Raw genomic sequence first — 12290 nt, 5'->3', positions numbered from 1 at the left:
TGAAAAGTTATTCCGTTATTATACTTCCTCTGTGTACATCCGTATGCTGCACAAGCTGGCATGTTTGAAAATATAAGTGAGATTAAATAAAAATGCCCCCAACAATAAAGACCGACAAGGTGGAGGCAGCAGCTCATAGGTTTGCTTGCTTTGTTTTGAATGAACGGGGATGACAGCTGAACTGGGAAGGTGAAACTTAGACAAGCCTAATTGGTTTCAGCGTTCTGGCGTCATTTCATCTCCTGTCTATTAAACCTCCTTGCTGCGGATAGACATTGTAGAAAGGAGTGAGATGAATTATCTCTATTGGCATGACAGTTTTACATGTGTTGCCAAAAGTAAAATTTTAAGCAGTTAAGATGAAAAAAAGACAGAGAAACACTGGGACAAAGATGCTGCTGTGAAAGCCTGAAAGAGGTACAAAGGATCTGTAAGGGGAAGAAAGGCTGGGCAGGGCTGCCGAGGGGGGGGGGGGACAGAGGGGGGTAAGATTCCCCGGGACCCGCCTCCAAGGGGGGCCCAGCACTGGCAAAAATTTCAAGGGAGCAAAAGCTTCTTCCTGCCTGCTTCCGGGGTCGGTCTCTCTCCTGCTCCTATGTGCCAGGACCCAGATGATCGCATTAATGCAATAACCCGGGTTCCAGCACACAGGAGATGACAGACCGAGGAAGCAGCAGACAAAGGAAGGTAAGGGGGTGGGGACGGCAGCCCGAATGGAGGGTGCAGTCCTGCTCCGGGCCCGACTATGTATCTCAGCGGCCCAGAGACTGGTTGATAGGGACAGGGGCAGAGAGTGGAGATGTGCGAGGAATAGAAAGCCAGTGAGAAACTCTGAAATGGAACGTGGGCTTTAAAAGGGGGAAGGGAGCTGGCAGAGAGGAAGAAGAGCAGGCAGAGGGGGCGCACAAGCTGCAGAAGGAAGACAATCTGGAAGATATGGAGAGAACATAGTTGGGATTGGGAAAAGAGGGGCTGAGAGGCTTGTATATGTTGGTGGGGGGGGGGTTCATGGTGGAGAGAAAAGACAAAGGTGAGAAACTGTGAGAAGCTGTAGGGAGACAGACTATGAACAGATAGACACACATGGGGGAAAGAAATTATGAAGAAACGAGAGTAAGACTTTTAGTGTAAGTGAGAAATTTAGTTGAAATTTACTCAATTTGTTCTCTGTGGATCCTTGTCTATGCAGTTACTTTGAACGCTCCTTATGAACTAAATATCTTTCAAAATCAAATTCACCCTCGGTTGATGTTAAGTGGATACTGCCCCAGCGTATGACTTGATCAATAATTGCTACTTTTCCGGCACATCTCTTCAAAACGGAAACAACTTCAGGCGTTCTGGCAGCAATAGCTATAATCCTCACCTTGCCAGATGTAGAGTGTGCACAACACCAGGGCCACTGAGAGACTGAGCCGGGCCCGGGGCAAGGCCGCCCCCCCCTCCAGGATTTCCACGTCCCCCACCCCTCAATTGCTACTTCTGACGCCTCCCTCTCCTGCTCCCAAGCCGCCGGCCCCACAGTTCCCAGTCTCCACCTACCTACCCTCTGCTCCCTTCCGCCTGCCATCCAACCCCCTTCATTTACATTTTTTTTTAAAAATCTGTAAAGCAGCAGGTGCAGTACCTTCTGTGAGAAAGCAGCAGATCATCTCGTCCGGGCCTTCCCTCACTGTGTCCCGCCCTCGCGGAAATAGGAAGTTACATCAGCGCTGCGTGCGTCTGGTAGCACTATACAAATGTTAATAATCTCTCTATATAAAAGGCACCACCAACGTTCTAAATGAAGCCTCCAGCCGGAAGTGTGAAGGGGGAGAGATATCCGGTTTCCCCATGAGTGTCTGCCCCGCCCTCTCTGTAACACAAACAGTCAGTGAAGGAAAACACAGCAAAGCAGTGAAGGACTCAGAGGGGGGAGGGGAGAGAGGGCAGAGGGCAGGGACACACACACTCCCACATGCACACAGAAGAAAACCTTGCTAGCCCCCGTTTCATTTGCATCAGAAACGGGGCTTTTTTACTAGTAATATTAATAATACATCAGAGGAGGGTGGGACACAGTGAGGGAAGGCCCGCCCGAGGCGATCTGTCACTTTTGCAAAGAAGGCACTGCGCTGCTGCTTTAGAGAATTTTTTTAATGCAGGGGGTCGGACGACAGACAGAAGGGAGCTGAGGGTAGGCGGGTGGAGACGGGACTGCGGCGCCAGCGGCATAGGAAAAGTAGAGGGCAAGAGACTCCGGCACTGGGCCCTCCTTGGTGGCCCGGGCCTGGGGAATTTTGCCCCCCCCCCCGTCCCCCCCTCTCGGCGGCACTGCACAGCACAGTGTATGTGATATCTGTGAAGTTTTCTGGTCTTTCGCCTGGAAGTACTGGGCATTGGTTCCTTGTTTTTGCTGTCATCTTTCTCTCTTACAGCTTCTAAGACTGGAAGCTCTTGCAGGAGCATTTTTATCGCTGCCTGAATACGTGCTGATCTTGGCATCATAGCACCTGAATCCTGTGTCATATACTGACACAAATTATTTTCTATCTTGAGTTATGGTGAAATGCTCAAATACAGCTGACTGCATGGAAAGCTTCTTTGACATTATGAATTTATATATTTTTTTAAAACTGTCAAACAAAATTCCAAATACATCTCCTTTCATTCCTTTCAGTTACAAGCTGAAGGAGCTAATGACTGCCTGAGATAGATTATGGTCTTAAATACCAGCCATCAACCAGAGAACAGCATGTCACATTGGGTTGGTGGATACCTATTAATTAATGACCTAGAAAAAATGAATTGATACTAGGCTTTAACAGGATATATATATATATATATATATATATATATATATATATATATATATATATATATATATATATATATATAAGTATAAAATGAGAAATTTAACCATATATTATAAATATTGTAAGTTTTTATTTGAAGATGGAGTCGGAGTCAGTACATTTTTACCGACTCCACCCACACGTTTCCAACTCTGACCTCAATTAGCATTTTCGTTCTCAAGATTTCACATTAAAACAAAATAAAATATATCATATGATTGAAATTGTCTCAAACACACCACACAGATGAAGGACTCCTTAAGTTAACTCTAATTCAAAAGTTTAACAGCAAAAAAAATGCTGTTGCCCTGTTACTGAGGATCACAGGTGTGAAACCCCAGCAACAGTGATCAAAGCATCCTGTACCTTCAAAGGGTCACTTGCCTTGGATTTCAACACCTTAGCTAATGGCTGAAGCCAGGATCAGAAGGTCTATAGTCTCTCTCTCTCTCTCTCTCTCTCTCTCTCTGAAGGCCAACAATTTAAATTCACCAGAAAGTAACCAGTGAAATGTGGAGAAACAGAAGAACATTCAGACAGGGGGTTAACTACTTTCTTGGGGATACTGCACTGTTCTATTGTATAAGGAGATACATTGTTCCTGCCTGAAGAGAATGGTGACCTGATGATGTCACAGAGGAGAAACATTAGGTCAGTACAAGCTTCTCAATTCTCACTGTGTCTATACACACATTAATTTTTAGTCATGTTTACCATCAAGTCACACTGTCTATTTTCTGTCCATCTGTACACATTTGTTTGCTTGTGTGCATGCAAACAAAGGTGTTTCAGGTTAATTAAACTGAAGTACCAGAGTAGGTCTCTACCTCTCGCCGATTAAAATCAGGTTAAAGCCACTACAGCTGTGGAAGAAAATTAAAGGACCAACTGACCTAGAGTTGCCCCTCTCCATATCCGTTCCCCCAAGAGGACCTCTGAACAATGGTGGTCCAATGGACTCCTTCACCCAGCCATGATGCATGGCTAAAATATAGAGAAGTACACCCACCACCACCGAAGCATAGATGCTTACATAGTTACACAGCAAATGACAGCAGACAAGACCTGTATTTATTTATTTGGATTTTGCTCACACCTTTTTCAGTAGTAGCTCAAGGTGAGTTACATTCAGGTACTCTGGATATTTCTCTGTCCCAGGAGGGCTCACAATCTAAGTTTGTACCTGAGGCAATGGAGGGTTAAAGTAACTTGCCCAAGATCACAAGGAGCAGCGGTGGGATTTGAACTGGCCACCTCTGGATTCCTCTGGATTGCAAGACCAGTGCTCTAACCACTAGGCCACTCCTCCACTAAAGCAACATTCCATGTACAATCTCAAATAGTAGCAACAGAATTTCAGATAGTAGCAACATTCCATATAGAATCTCAAATAGTAGCAACATTCCATGTAGAATCTCAGATAATATCAACATTCCATATAGAATCTCAAATAGTAGCAACATTCCATGTAGAATCTCAGAAAGTAGCAACAGAATCTCAAATAATTTATTTGGATTTTGCTCACACCTTTTTCAGTAGTAGCTCAAGGTGAGTTACATTCGGGTACTCTGGATATTCCTCTGTCCCAGGAGGGCTCACAATCTAAGTTTGTACCTGAGGCAATGGAGGGTTAAAGTGACTTGCCCAAGATCACAAGCAGCAGCAGTGGGATTTGAACCGGCCACCTCTGGATTGCAAGACCGGTGCTCTAACCACTAGGCCACTCCTCCATACAGAGCAGATGTATGGTCCATCTACTCTGCCCAGTAAGGTAGCTAGAGCTGTAGTTGCTATTCCACATTGGGTTGGGTGATCCTGGCTTCCCCTCTCCCCTCCCTAGGGTCTCAGGGATGATGAGACAGGGGCCATCTCCAGTTTTTTCCTGCCCAGGAGGCTCTCTTGTGACACTTAGCTATACTACTATAAAACAACCTACTGAAGAGGGCTTTAAACTAGAATCTTTGGGGCAGGGTGATCAAAGGCCTCGGATAAATACAAGCCATCGGGTAAGTGAAGTATTAGATACCTCAATACAAATGGGGAAAAGGGGGCAACGTCTGAATAGCAGTATATATTAATGCCTGAAGTATGGAAAATAAGATTTTAGATCTTCAGGCTGTGATGGAAGAGGCTGAGAGGCAGATGTATTAAAGTCCCCGGAAGCAACTGTCCGCTATTTCCACCCCGGTAAAAATTACTGAGGTGGAAATAGCAGGCGATTCACTAAACAAATCACATGCAAGTGAGCTGCATGGACTTTTACCGTGCAGCTCAGTAAGCAGGGCTGCCTGAGAATGTGCAGAGAAGTCAATTGCTAAGCGTGGCTGCTCTGCGCATGCTCATACAGTGTGTGCTACACACGGCTTTCATGCAAGCATACAAGCTGCATGTATAAAAACCGGGTGTAGCTTTTTTCCTTTCCATATCTGCTGGCATGAGGAGATGTTAAGCAGCGAGCCCGAGGACAGAACACACAGCAAAACCGCTGTGTTACCTTGAGAGGCTGCCAGCAGGCATTTGAGGACACCAAAGTGGGTTGGACTATGTAGGAAGATAGGTAAATGTGCCCAGGACAGATGAAGCAGCATCTGCCACAGAGGAGCTGCTGGGAAACTTTGGAGTGGGGTGGAGGACAGTGTTAAAGCAAAGACTCTTGTTCCGTTCAGCTCATACAGCCCTATATACCACATAGGAGCCAGTGGGTATATATTTCCCGGGCAGTAAAAAGAGCTGTAATGTGCTCCCAACAGCTCTCTCCCTCATCTCCCCCTTCCACATGCATGCAGACTGCTTCGCTGAAAAGCCACCATCATGCAACGACAGCTCCTGACCTCCCATAAAAATCTCAGCATAAAAGGTAAGTGTTCCTTTCTCTACATTGCTCAGAATGCACATTTGAATGCCAAAGAGCTGATTTACATATATTAGCATAGGATTCCCATTGTCTGCTGCCCCGCACAGTAAAAAGCCCGCTGAGCCCCTTTGGGTATCTCCTGCTGAATAACATGCTTGCTAAACTTACTGGAACTGGTCAAAAAAGTACATTGCTGGCCTAGTAGGTTTTGTGCATTGGCCCCTGATTTGGATTTAGCGCCAACACTAGAGACATGGGCCCTTGAATTTTTTCCTGCCACCACCATGCAAAAAAAAAACCACACTTTGTGCAATGCTTGGTGCACGTAGTTTTCAACCAGTCATTATGGAAGTTTCTAAGTGCTCAACAGAAACAAGAGAAAAATGTAGGTAAATAAAGACCATATGAGCCTATCCAGTCTGCTCATCCATGCCATCTACTCTCCCTATCACTCCCTTAGAGATCCTACGTACTTGTCTCAAGCTTTCTTGAATTCAGATACGGTTTTCGTCTCACTGGGAGGCCATTCCGCGAATTCACCACCTTTTCCATAAAGTAATATTTCCTCAGGTTACTTCTTTCCTCTTTCACCTTCACCCTATGCCCCCTTATTCCAGAGCTTCCTTTGTGAATTCATGCTGCGTAGGTATTTAAACATCTCAATCATATCTCCCCTCTCCTGCCTTTCTTCCAAAGTATACATATTGAGATCTTTAAGTCTGACCGCATTCAAATTATGACGAAGACCTCTGGCCATTTTAGTAGCCACCCTCTAGACCGACTCCATCCAGTTTATATCTTTTTGAAGGTGTGGTGTCTAGAACTATACACAATTTTCTAAATGAGGTTTCAGAGTCTTAGACAGGGATATCATCACCTCCTTTTTTCCTACTGGCCATTCCTTTCCCTATGTACCCAAGCTTTCGCCGTTGCCTTTTCTACCTGTTTGGCCACCTTAAGGATCACCATACCCAAGTCTCGCTCCTCCTTTTGTGCACAAAAGTTGTTCATCCCCCAACTATACCGTTCCCATGAATTTTTGCAGCCCAAATGCATGATCCTGCATTTTTTTAGCATTAAATCTTAGCTGCCAAATTCCAGATCATTCCTCTAGCATTGCTTCCTCATGATATCTACACTATCAGGAGTGTCTACCTTATTGCAGATTTTGGTATCATCCGCAAAGAGACAAACCTTACCAGACAGCCCTTCAGCAATATCGCTTACAAAAATGTTAAAAAGTACCAGCCCAAGAACCAAACCTTGCAGTACACCACTGGTAGCATCCTTTTCTTCAGAATGAGCTCCATTTACCACTACTCTCTGTCCCCTTCTGCTCAACCAGTTCTTAACCCAGTCACTTTAGGGCCCACACCAAGGACACTCAGTTTATTAGTCGTCTATGCAGAACCGTGTCAAAGGCCTTGCTAAAATCTAAAATTATGTCTTACCTGATAATTTTCTTTCCTTTAGTCATACCAGACCAGTCCAGACTAATGGGTTATGTCCATCTAGCAGCAAAGGCGACAGAGGAAAAATAGTTCCAAGTACTTCACCCTTAAGGGCTGGTAGATGGACATAAGCCATTAGTCTGAACTGGTCTAGTATAGATGACAAGGAAACACCACATCTAGCACTCTCCCTCTATCCAAATATCTGGTCACCCAGTCAAAGAAATTAATCAGTTTTATCTGACAAAACCCACATCTACTGAAACCATGTTGCCTCAGGTCCTGTAATCCACTGGATTCCAAAAATGTTATTATTCTCAGTTTTAAAAGCATTTCCTACGTTTACCTACGTCAGAGGAGGACGGGTCCAGGAAGAAGGAAGGGCGTCTGAGGAGGCCTGCTGAATCGCCAATCAGCTGTTATTGCCCGTGCAGCAGAGGTGAGAGGCGCTGCACGGGCCGGTAAGACAAAGGGGGGGTCGTTGGAGGGGGGAGCGGCGGCGACGACGACCTAAGGGGGGGCGGCGGAGGCGGGGCACGGGAGCGGAGCATGGCGGGAGGCGGAGCTAGTGTGGGAGAATACACAGAAGAACAGGAAGGGAGGAGGGCCGGGGCTGGGGCTGCTAAAACTGGAGTTTTTTCGTGCGGGGGGGGGGAAGCGGGGAGCAGCGAAGAGCAGCGGGGAGCAAGGCCATCCATACAGGACGCTCATGACGAGCGCCTTTGCCCCCTCCAGAAACACACGTGTTTGTGGGGGGTTTTTTTTGGTTTTGACATCTGGGCCTTTGTGGCATGCGCAGAGCAGCTAGCATAATGCTTGGCTGCTCTGCGCATGCTTTAGGGGCCGATTAACAACGGGAATTACGATCGTGTGATACATCCTACTTTTCAATACCGCTCCGAACATTTCTGAAGCGTTTGTTTAGTGCATTCTCGGTTTTTTAAAAATCGTTAAGCACTTTTACGTTTTTTATTTTTTAACGTTTGGTTGATGCATCTGGGCCTTAGTACGTAAAACTGAAAGCACACCTCTTAAAATCAGAAGTTAAAAAGGGCTATATTTATTTATTTTATTTGTTGCATTTGTATCTCACATTTCCCCACCTATTTGCAGGCTCAATGTGGCTTACATATAACCGACAAAAGGCATTCACCAATTCCGGTGTGAACAAATACAGGTAGTGACAGGTAGAATAAGGTTCGTATGTGAAGAATCGTAGAGAGGAAGAGTTATTTTATGTCCATTGCGAGCTATAGTTTCGAAGAGAGGATGAGTTATTTTGTGTTTATTCCGAGCCTTGGTTTCATTGTGTTGCAGGGTTTAGGCATTTTTGTTGTGTCAGTAGGGTATGCCTTGTTGAAGGAAATGTAATAAAAGTCCATTAGAATCCTTTCCAGGAAAAAAAACTTCGAATGGCCATTTCCACTCACAGAAATACTACTTTATATGCTTAAATTCAGTAAAGCATGCATTTTTTTCCCCAGATTTTGAAGACTTTTTTTCAAGGGTCAAATTCCAACTCATTTCTAATCCCAATACAGCTATCTAGCTGCAGTCTACACAACATGCAAGATGGCTAATCATAGAGCCAATAACATGTGCTATGGGAGCCTTAAAGGTTTCTGGACGTGAGGAAGAGAAAGAGGAGGAAGGGAAGATCTGCTGTAAACAATGGGCCCATCTGGCTAGTACGTTGCTCTTCTCATCAACAGAGCAACGTCTTCTGATGCCCAGAACATAGAGGGGCATAATCGAACGGCGCCGGCCATCTATATGGGCGCCCATTTATATGGCCGACCCCGTAAAGCGGCGCCGCGACCATATTATCGAAATAAGATAGCCGGCTATCTTTCATTTCGATAATATGGTCGAAGTTGGCCAAATCTCAGCATTTGGGCCGGCTTTACGGATGGCTGCCATTGGTTTCCGGCAATAATGGAAACTAATGCCGGTGATCTCAAACCCAGCCAAATCCAAGGTATTTGGTCGTGGGAGGAGCCAGCATTTGTAGTGCACTGGTCCCCCTCACATGCCAGGACACCAACCGGGCACCCTAGGGGGCACTGCAGTGGACTTGAAAATTTGCTCCCAGGTGCATAGCTCCCTTACCTTGGGTGCTGAGCCCCCCAAATCCCCCCCAAAACCCACTCTACACAACTCTACACCACTACCATAGCCCTAAAGGGTGAAGGGGAGGCATCTACATGTGGGTAAAGTGGGTTTTTTTTTGGGGGGGGGGGGTTTGGAGGGCTCCCATTTACCACCACAAGTGTAACAGGTAGGGGGGATGGGCCTGGATCCACCTGCCTGAAGTGCACTGCACCCACAAAAAACTGCTCCAGGGATCTGCATACTGCTGTCATGGAGCTGGGTATGACATTTCAGGCTGGCAAAAAAATGTTTTTTTAATTTTTTTTTTTTGGGTGGGAGGGGGTTGGTGACCACTGGGGGAGTAAAGGGAGGTGATCCCCGATTCCCTCTAGTGGTCATCTGGTCAATTGGGGCACTTTTTTGAGGCTTGGTCCTAAAAATAAATGGACCAAGTGAAGCCGGCGAAGTGCTCATTAGTGCCGGCCTTCTTTTTATTGGTCGAACCCGGCCTTCTCGTAACCACGCCCTCGTCCCGTCTTCCGTGCCCTTCCGAAATGCCCCCTTTAACTTTGGCCTGCCCTGCGACGGAAAGCAGTTGGAGCCGGCCAAAATCGGCTTTCGATTATACCAATTTGGCCGGGTTTAGAGATGGCTGACCACCTCCCGATTTGTGTTGGAAGATCGCCAGCCATCTCCTTCGAAAATAAGCAGGATAGTAAATGCTTAAATTCAGTAAAGCATGCAATTTTTTTTCCTGTGTGCCTTGCCACCCAAAATAACAGATTTTGAAGACTTTTTAGCAAGGGTCAAATTCCAACTCATTTCTAATCCCAATAAAGCTATCTAGCTGCAGCCTACACAACATGCAAGATGGGTAATCATAGAGCCAATAGCATGTGCTATGGCAGCCTTAAAGGTTTCTGGACGTGAGGAAGAGAACGAGGAGGAAGGGAAGATCTGGGCCCATCTGGCTGGTACGTTGCTCTTCTCATCAACAGAGCAACGTCTTCTGATGCCCAGAACATGGGAAAAAGACACCAGAAAAACACGTTCTGTTCATCAATTTGTTTTTGCTTTCCCCAAAGGAGAGAGGATGTCACTTCATCCCAGTATTTATACAAAGCTCTATGCTCTCTCTCTGCACTGGTCTCAGGCCATTATTTCAGAAACAGCAGAAGCTGAGGCTGGTTAATGTTTTCTGGGAGCCTGGCATTTCCGATGGATATACAGGACTGCTACAACAGCTGCCAGAAAGCATCAGGAGATAAAAGCCGAAGGAAGCTCCCAGGCATGAGGAGGAAGGATTGTGTACATTTTAAATTGTGTAGGCAAAAATGGAAACCAGTTGGCGTTTAAAAGCATAAAAGTTAATGGACGTGAGGAATCAGTGTATAGAATAATTATTGAGCAAATAACATAGTAGCATAGTAAATGACAGCAGATAAAGACCTGAACGGTCCATCCAGTCTGCCCAACAAGATAAACTCATTTTACATGGTATGTGATACTTTATATGTATACCTGAGTTTGATTTGTCCTTACCATTCTCAGGGCACAGACCGTAAAAGTCTGCCCAGCACTGTTCTTGTGGAAGAGTAGCCTAGTGGTTAGTGCAGTGGACTTTGATCCTGGGGAACTGACTTTGATTCCCACTGCAACTCCTTGTGACTCTGGGCAAGTCACTTAACCCTCCATTGCCCCTGGTACAAAATAAGTACCTGAATATATGTTAACCGCTTTGAATGTAGTTGCAAAAACCTCATAAAGGTAGTATATCAAGACCCATTTCCCTTTCCCTATTTGAGATTCTACATGGAATGATGCTACTATTGGAGATTCTAGATGGAATGTTGCTACTATTGAGATTCTGTTGCTACTATTTGAGATTCTACATGGAATGATGCTACTATTGGAGATTCTAGATGGAATGTTGCTACTATTGAGATTCTGTTGCTACTATTTGAGATTCTACATGTGTGCATGATGTCAGACTCACAGAAACAGAAGCCCGCACGGCCGCATTGCTGATCTGCAAGGGCAGGCTTCTACATGGAATGTTGCTAGTGGAGTAGTAGCCTAGTGGTTAGTGCAGTGGAATTTGATCCTGGGGAACTGAGTTCAATTCCCACTGCAGCTCCTTGTGTCTCTGGGCAAGTCACTTAACCCTCCATTGCCCCGGTACAAAAATAAGTACCTGAATATATGTAAACCGCTTTGAATGTAGTTGCAAAAACCTCAGAAAGGCGGTATATCAAGCCCCATTTCCCTTAAGTTCTGAAGCTAACGTCAAAGCCCCTTATAATTTACACTCCAGCACATCCCTATCTATTTAGTCACGATCAGGGCATAGACCGTAGAAATCTGCCCAGCTCCCATTTTGTTTCCCAATTACCGGCGTCGCCACCCAATCTCCGCTAAGATTCCGCAGAACCATTCCTTCTAAACAGGATTCCTTTGTTTTTATCCCATTCATGTTTGAATTCCATTACCGTTTTCATCTCCACCACCTCCCATGGGAGGGCATTCCACATATCCACCACCCTTCTCCGCGAAAAAATAATTCCTGACATTAGTCCTGAATAAATGAAAAAAAAAAACAACCTTATTTGTTTGGACCAGTGCAAAACTGAAAGAGAAAACCAGCTTCCCAGTTCAAAAGTAATATAGGGCTCCTTTTACAAAGCAGCACTACAGATTCGCCTGCGTGGAACGTGAAGGAGCCCATGGGAATTGAATGGGCTTCTTTGCATTCAGCACATGATAAGCAGTAGCTGCTTTGTAAAAGGAGCCCAGAGGGAGGCAGAAAAAAAGACCATTTGGCCAATTGAGTCCAGCCATTTATTCAGCCACCGTTAATGCTCTTAGGAGTCCTTTGCGTAACCTGTGGTAAAAAGTGGTCTTAGTGCTTCCTTATACTGATCTTTCCCGCACACAGCTGTAAAATGGCCTATTTTGTTTTTTATTATTTAACTAGTAAAAAAAGGCCCATTTCTGACACAAATGATATGGGATCTAGCAAGGTTTTCCTCGGCTCCCCTGCAGCCACCCATGTCCAGCGAC

General features: G+C 45.4%; 1 protein-coding gene across 3 annotated transcripts in view; it reads right to left on the bottom strand.

Annotated features, from left to right (window-relative positions):
* Positions 1-12290, bottom strand: part of SH3KBP1 (SH3 domain containing kinase binding protein 1) — a 513036-nt gene that overhangs the window by 465940 nt on the left and 34806 nt on the right. For 2 of the 3 annotated variants that reach the window (XR_003942025.1, XM_030202267.1), the window contains exon 1: positions 1628-1667. The exons of the other annotated variant lie outside the window; for it this stretch is intronic. Coding sequence is in view for 1 of the 2 variants with exons in the window: in XM_030202267.1 (XP_030058127.1) it covers positions 1628-1652 (25 nt within the window). In the remaining variant the exon portion in view is untranslated. Of the gene's footprint in view, positions 1-1627; positions 1668-12290 lie in introns of those variants that run through there. 3 annotated transcript variants of the gene reach the window in all.

Source organism: Microcaecilia unicolor, chromosome 4 (assembly GCF_901765095.1).
Source record: "Microcaecilia unicolor chromosome 4, aMicUni1.1, whole genome shotgun sequence".
NCBI lineage: Eukaryota > Metazoa > Chordata > Amphibia > Gymnophiona > Siphonopidae > Microcaecilia > Microcaecilia unicolor.
Note: the sequence above shows the minus strand (reverse complement) of the source record. Positions and strands in the feature narration are given on the sequence as shown.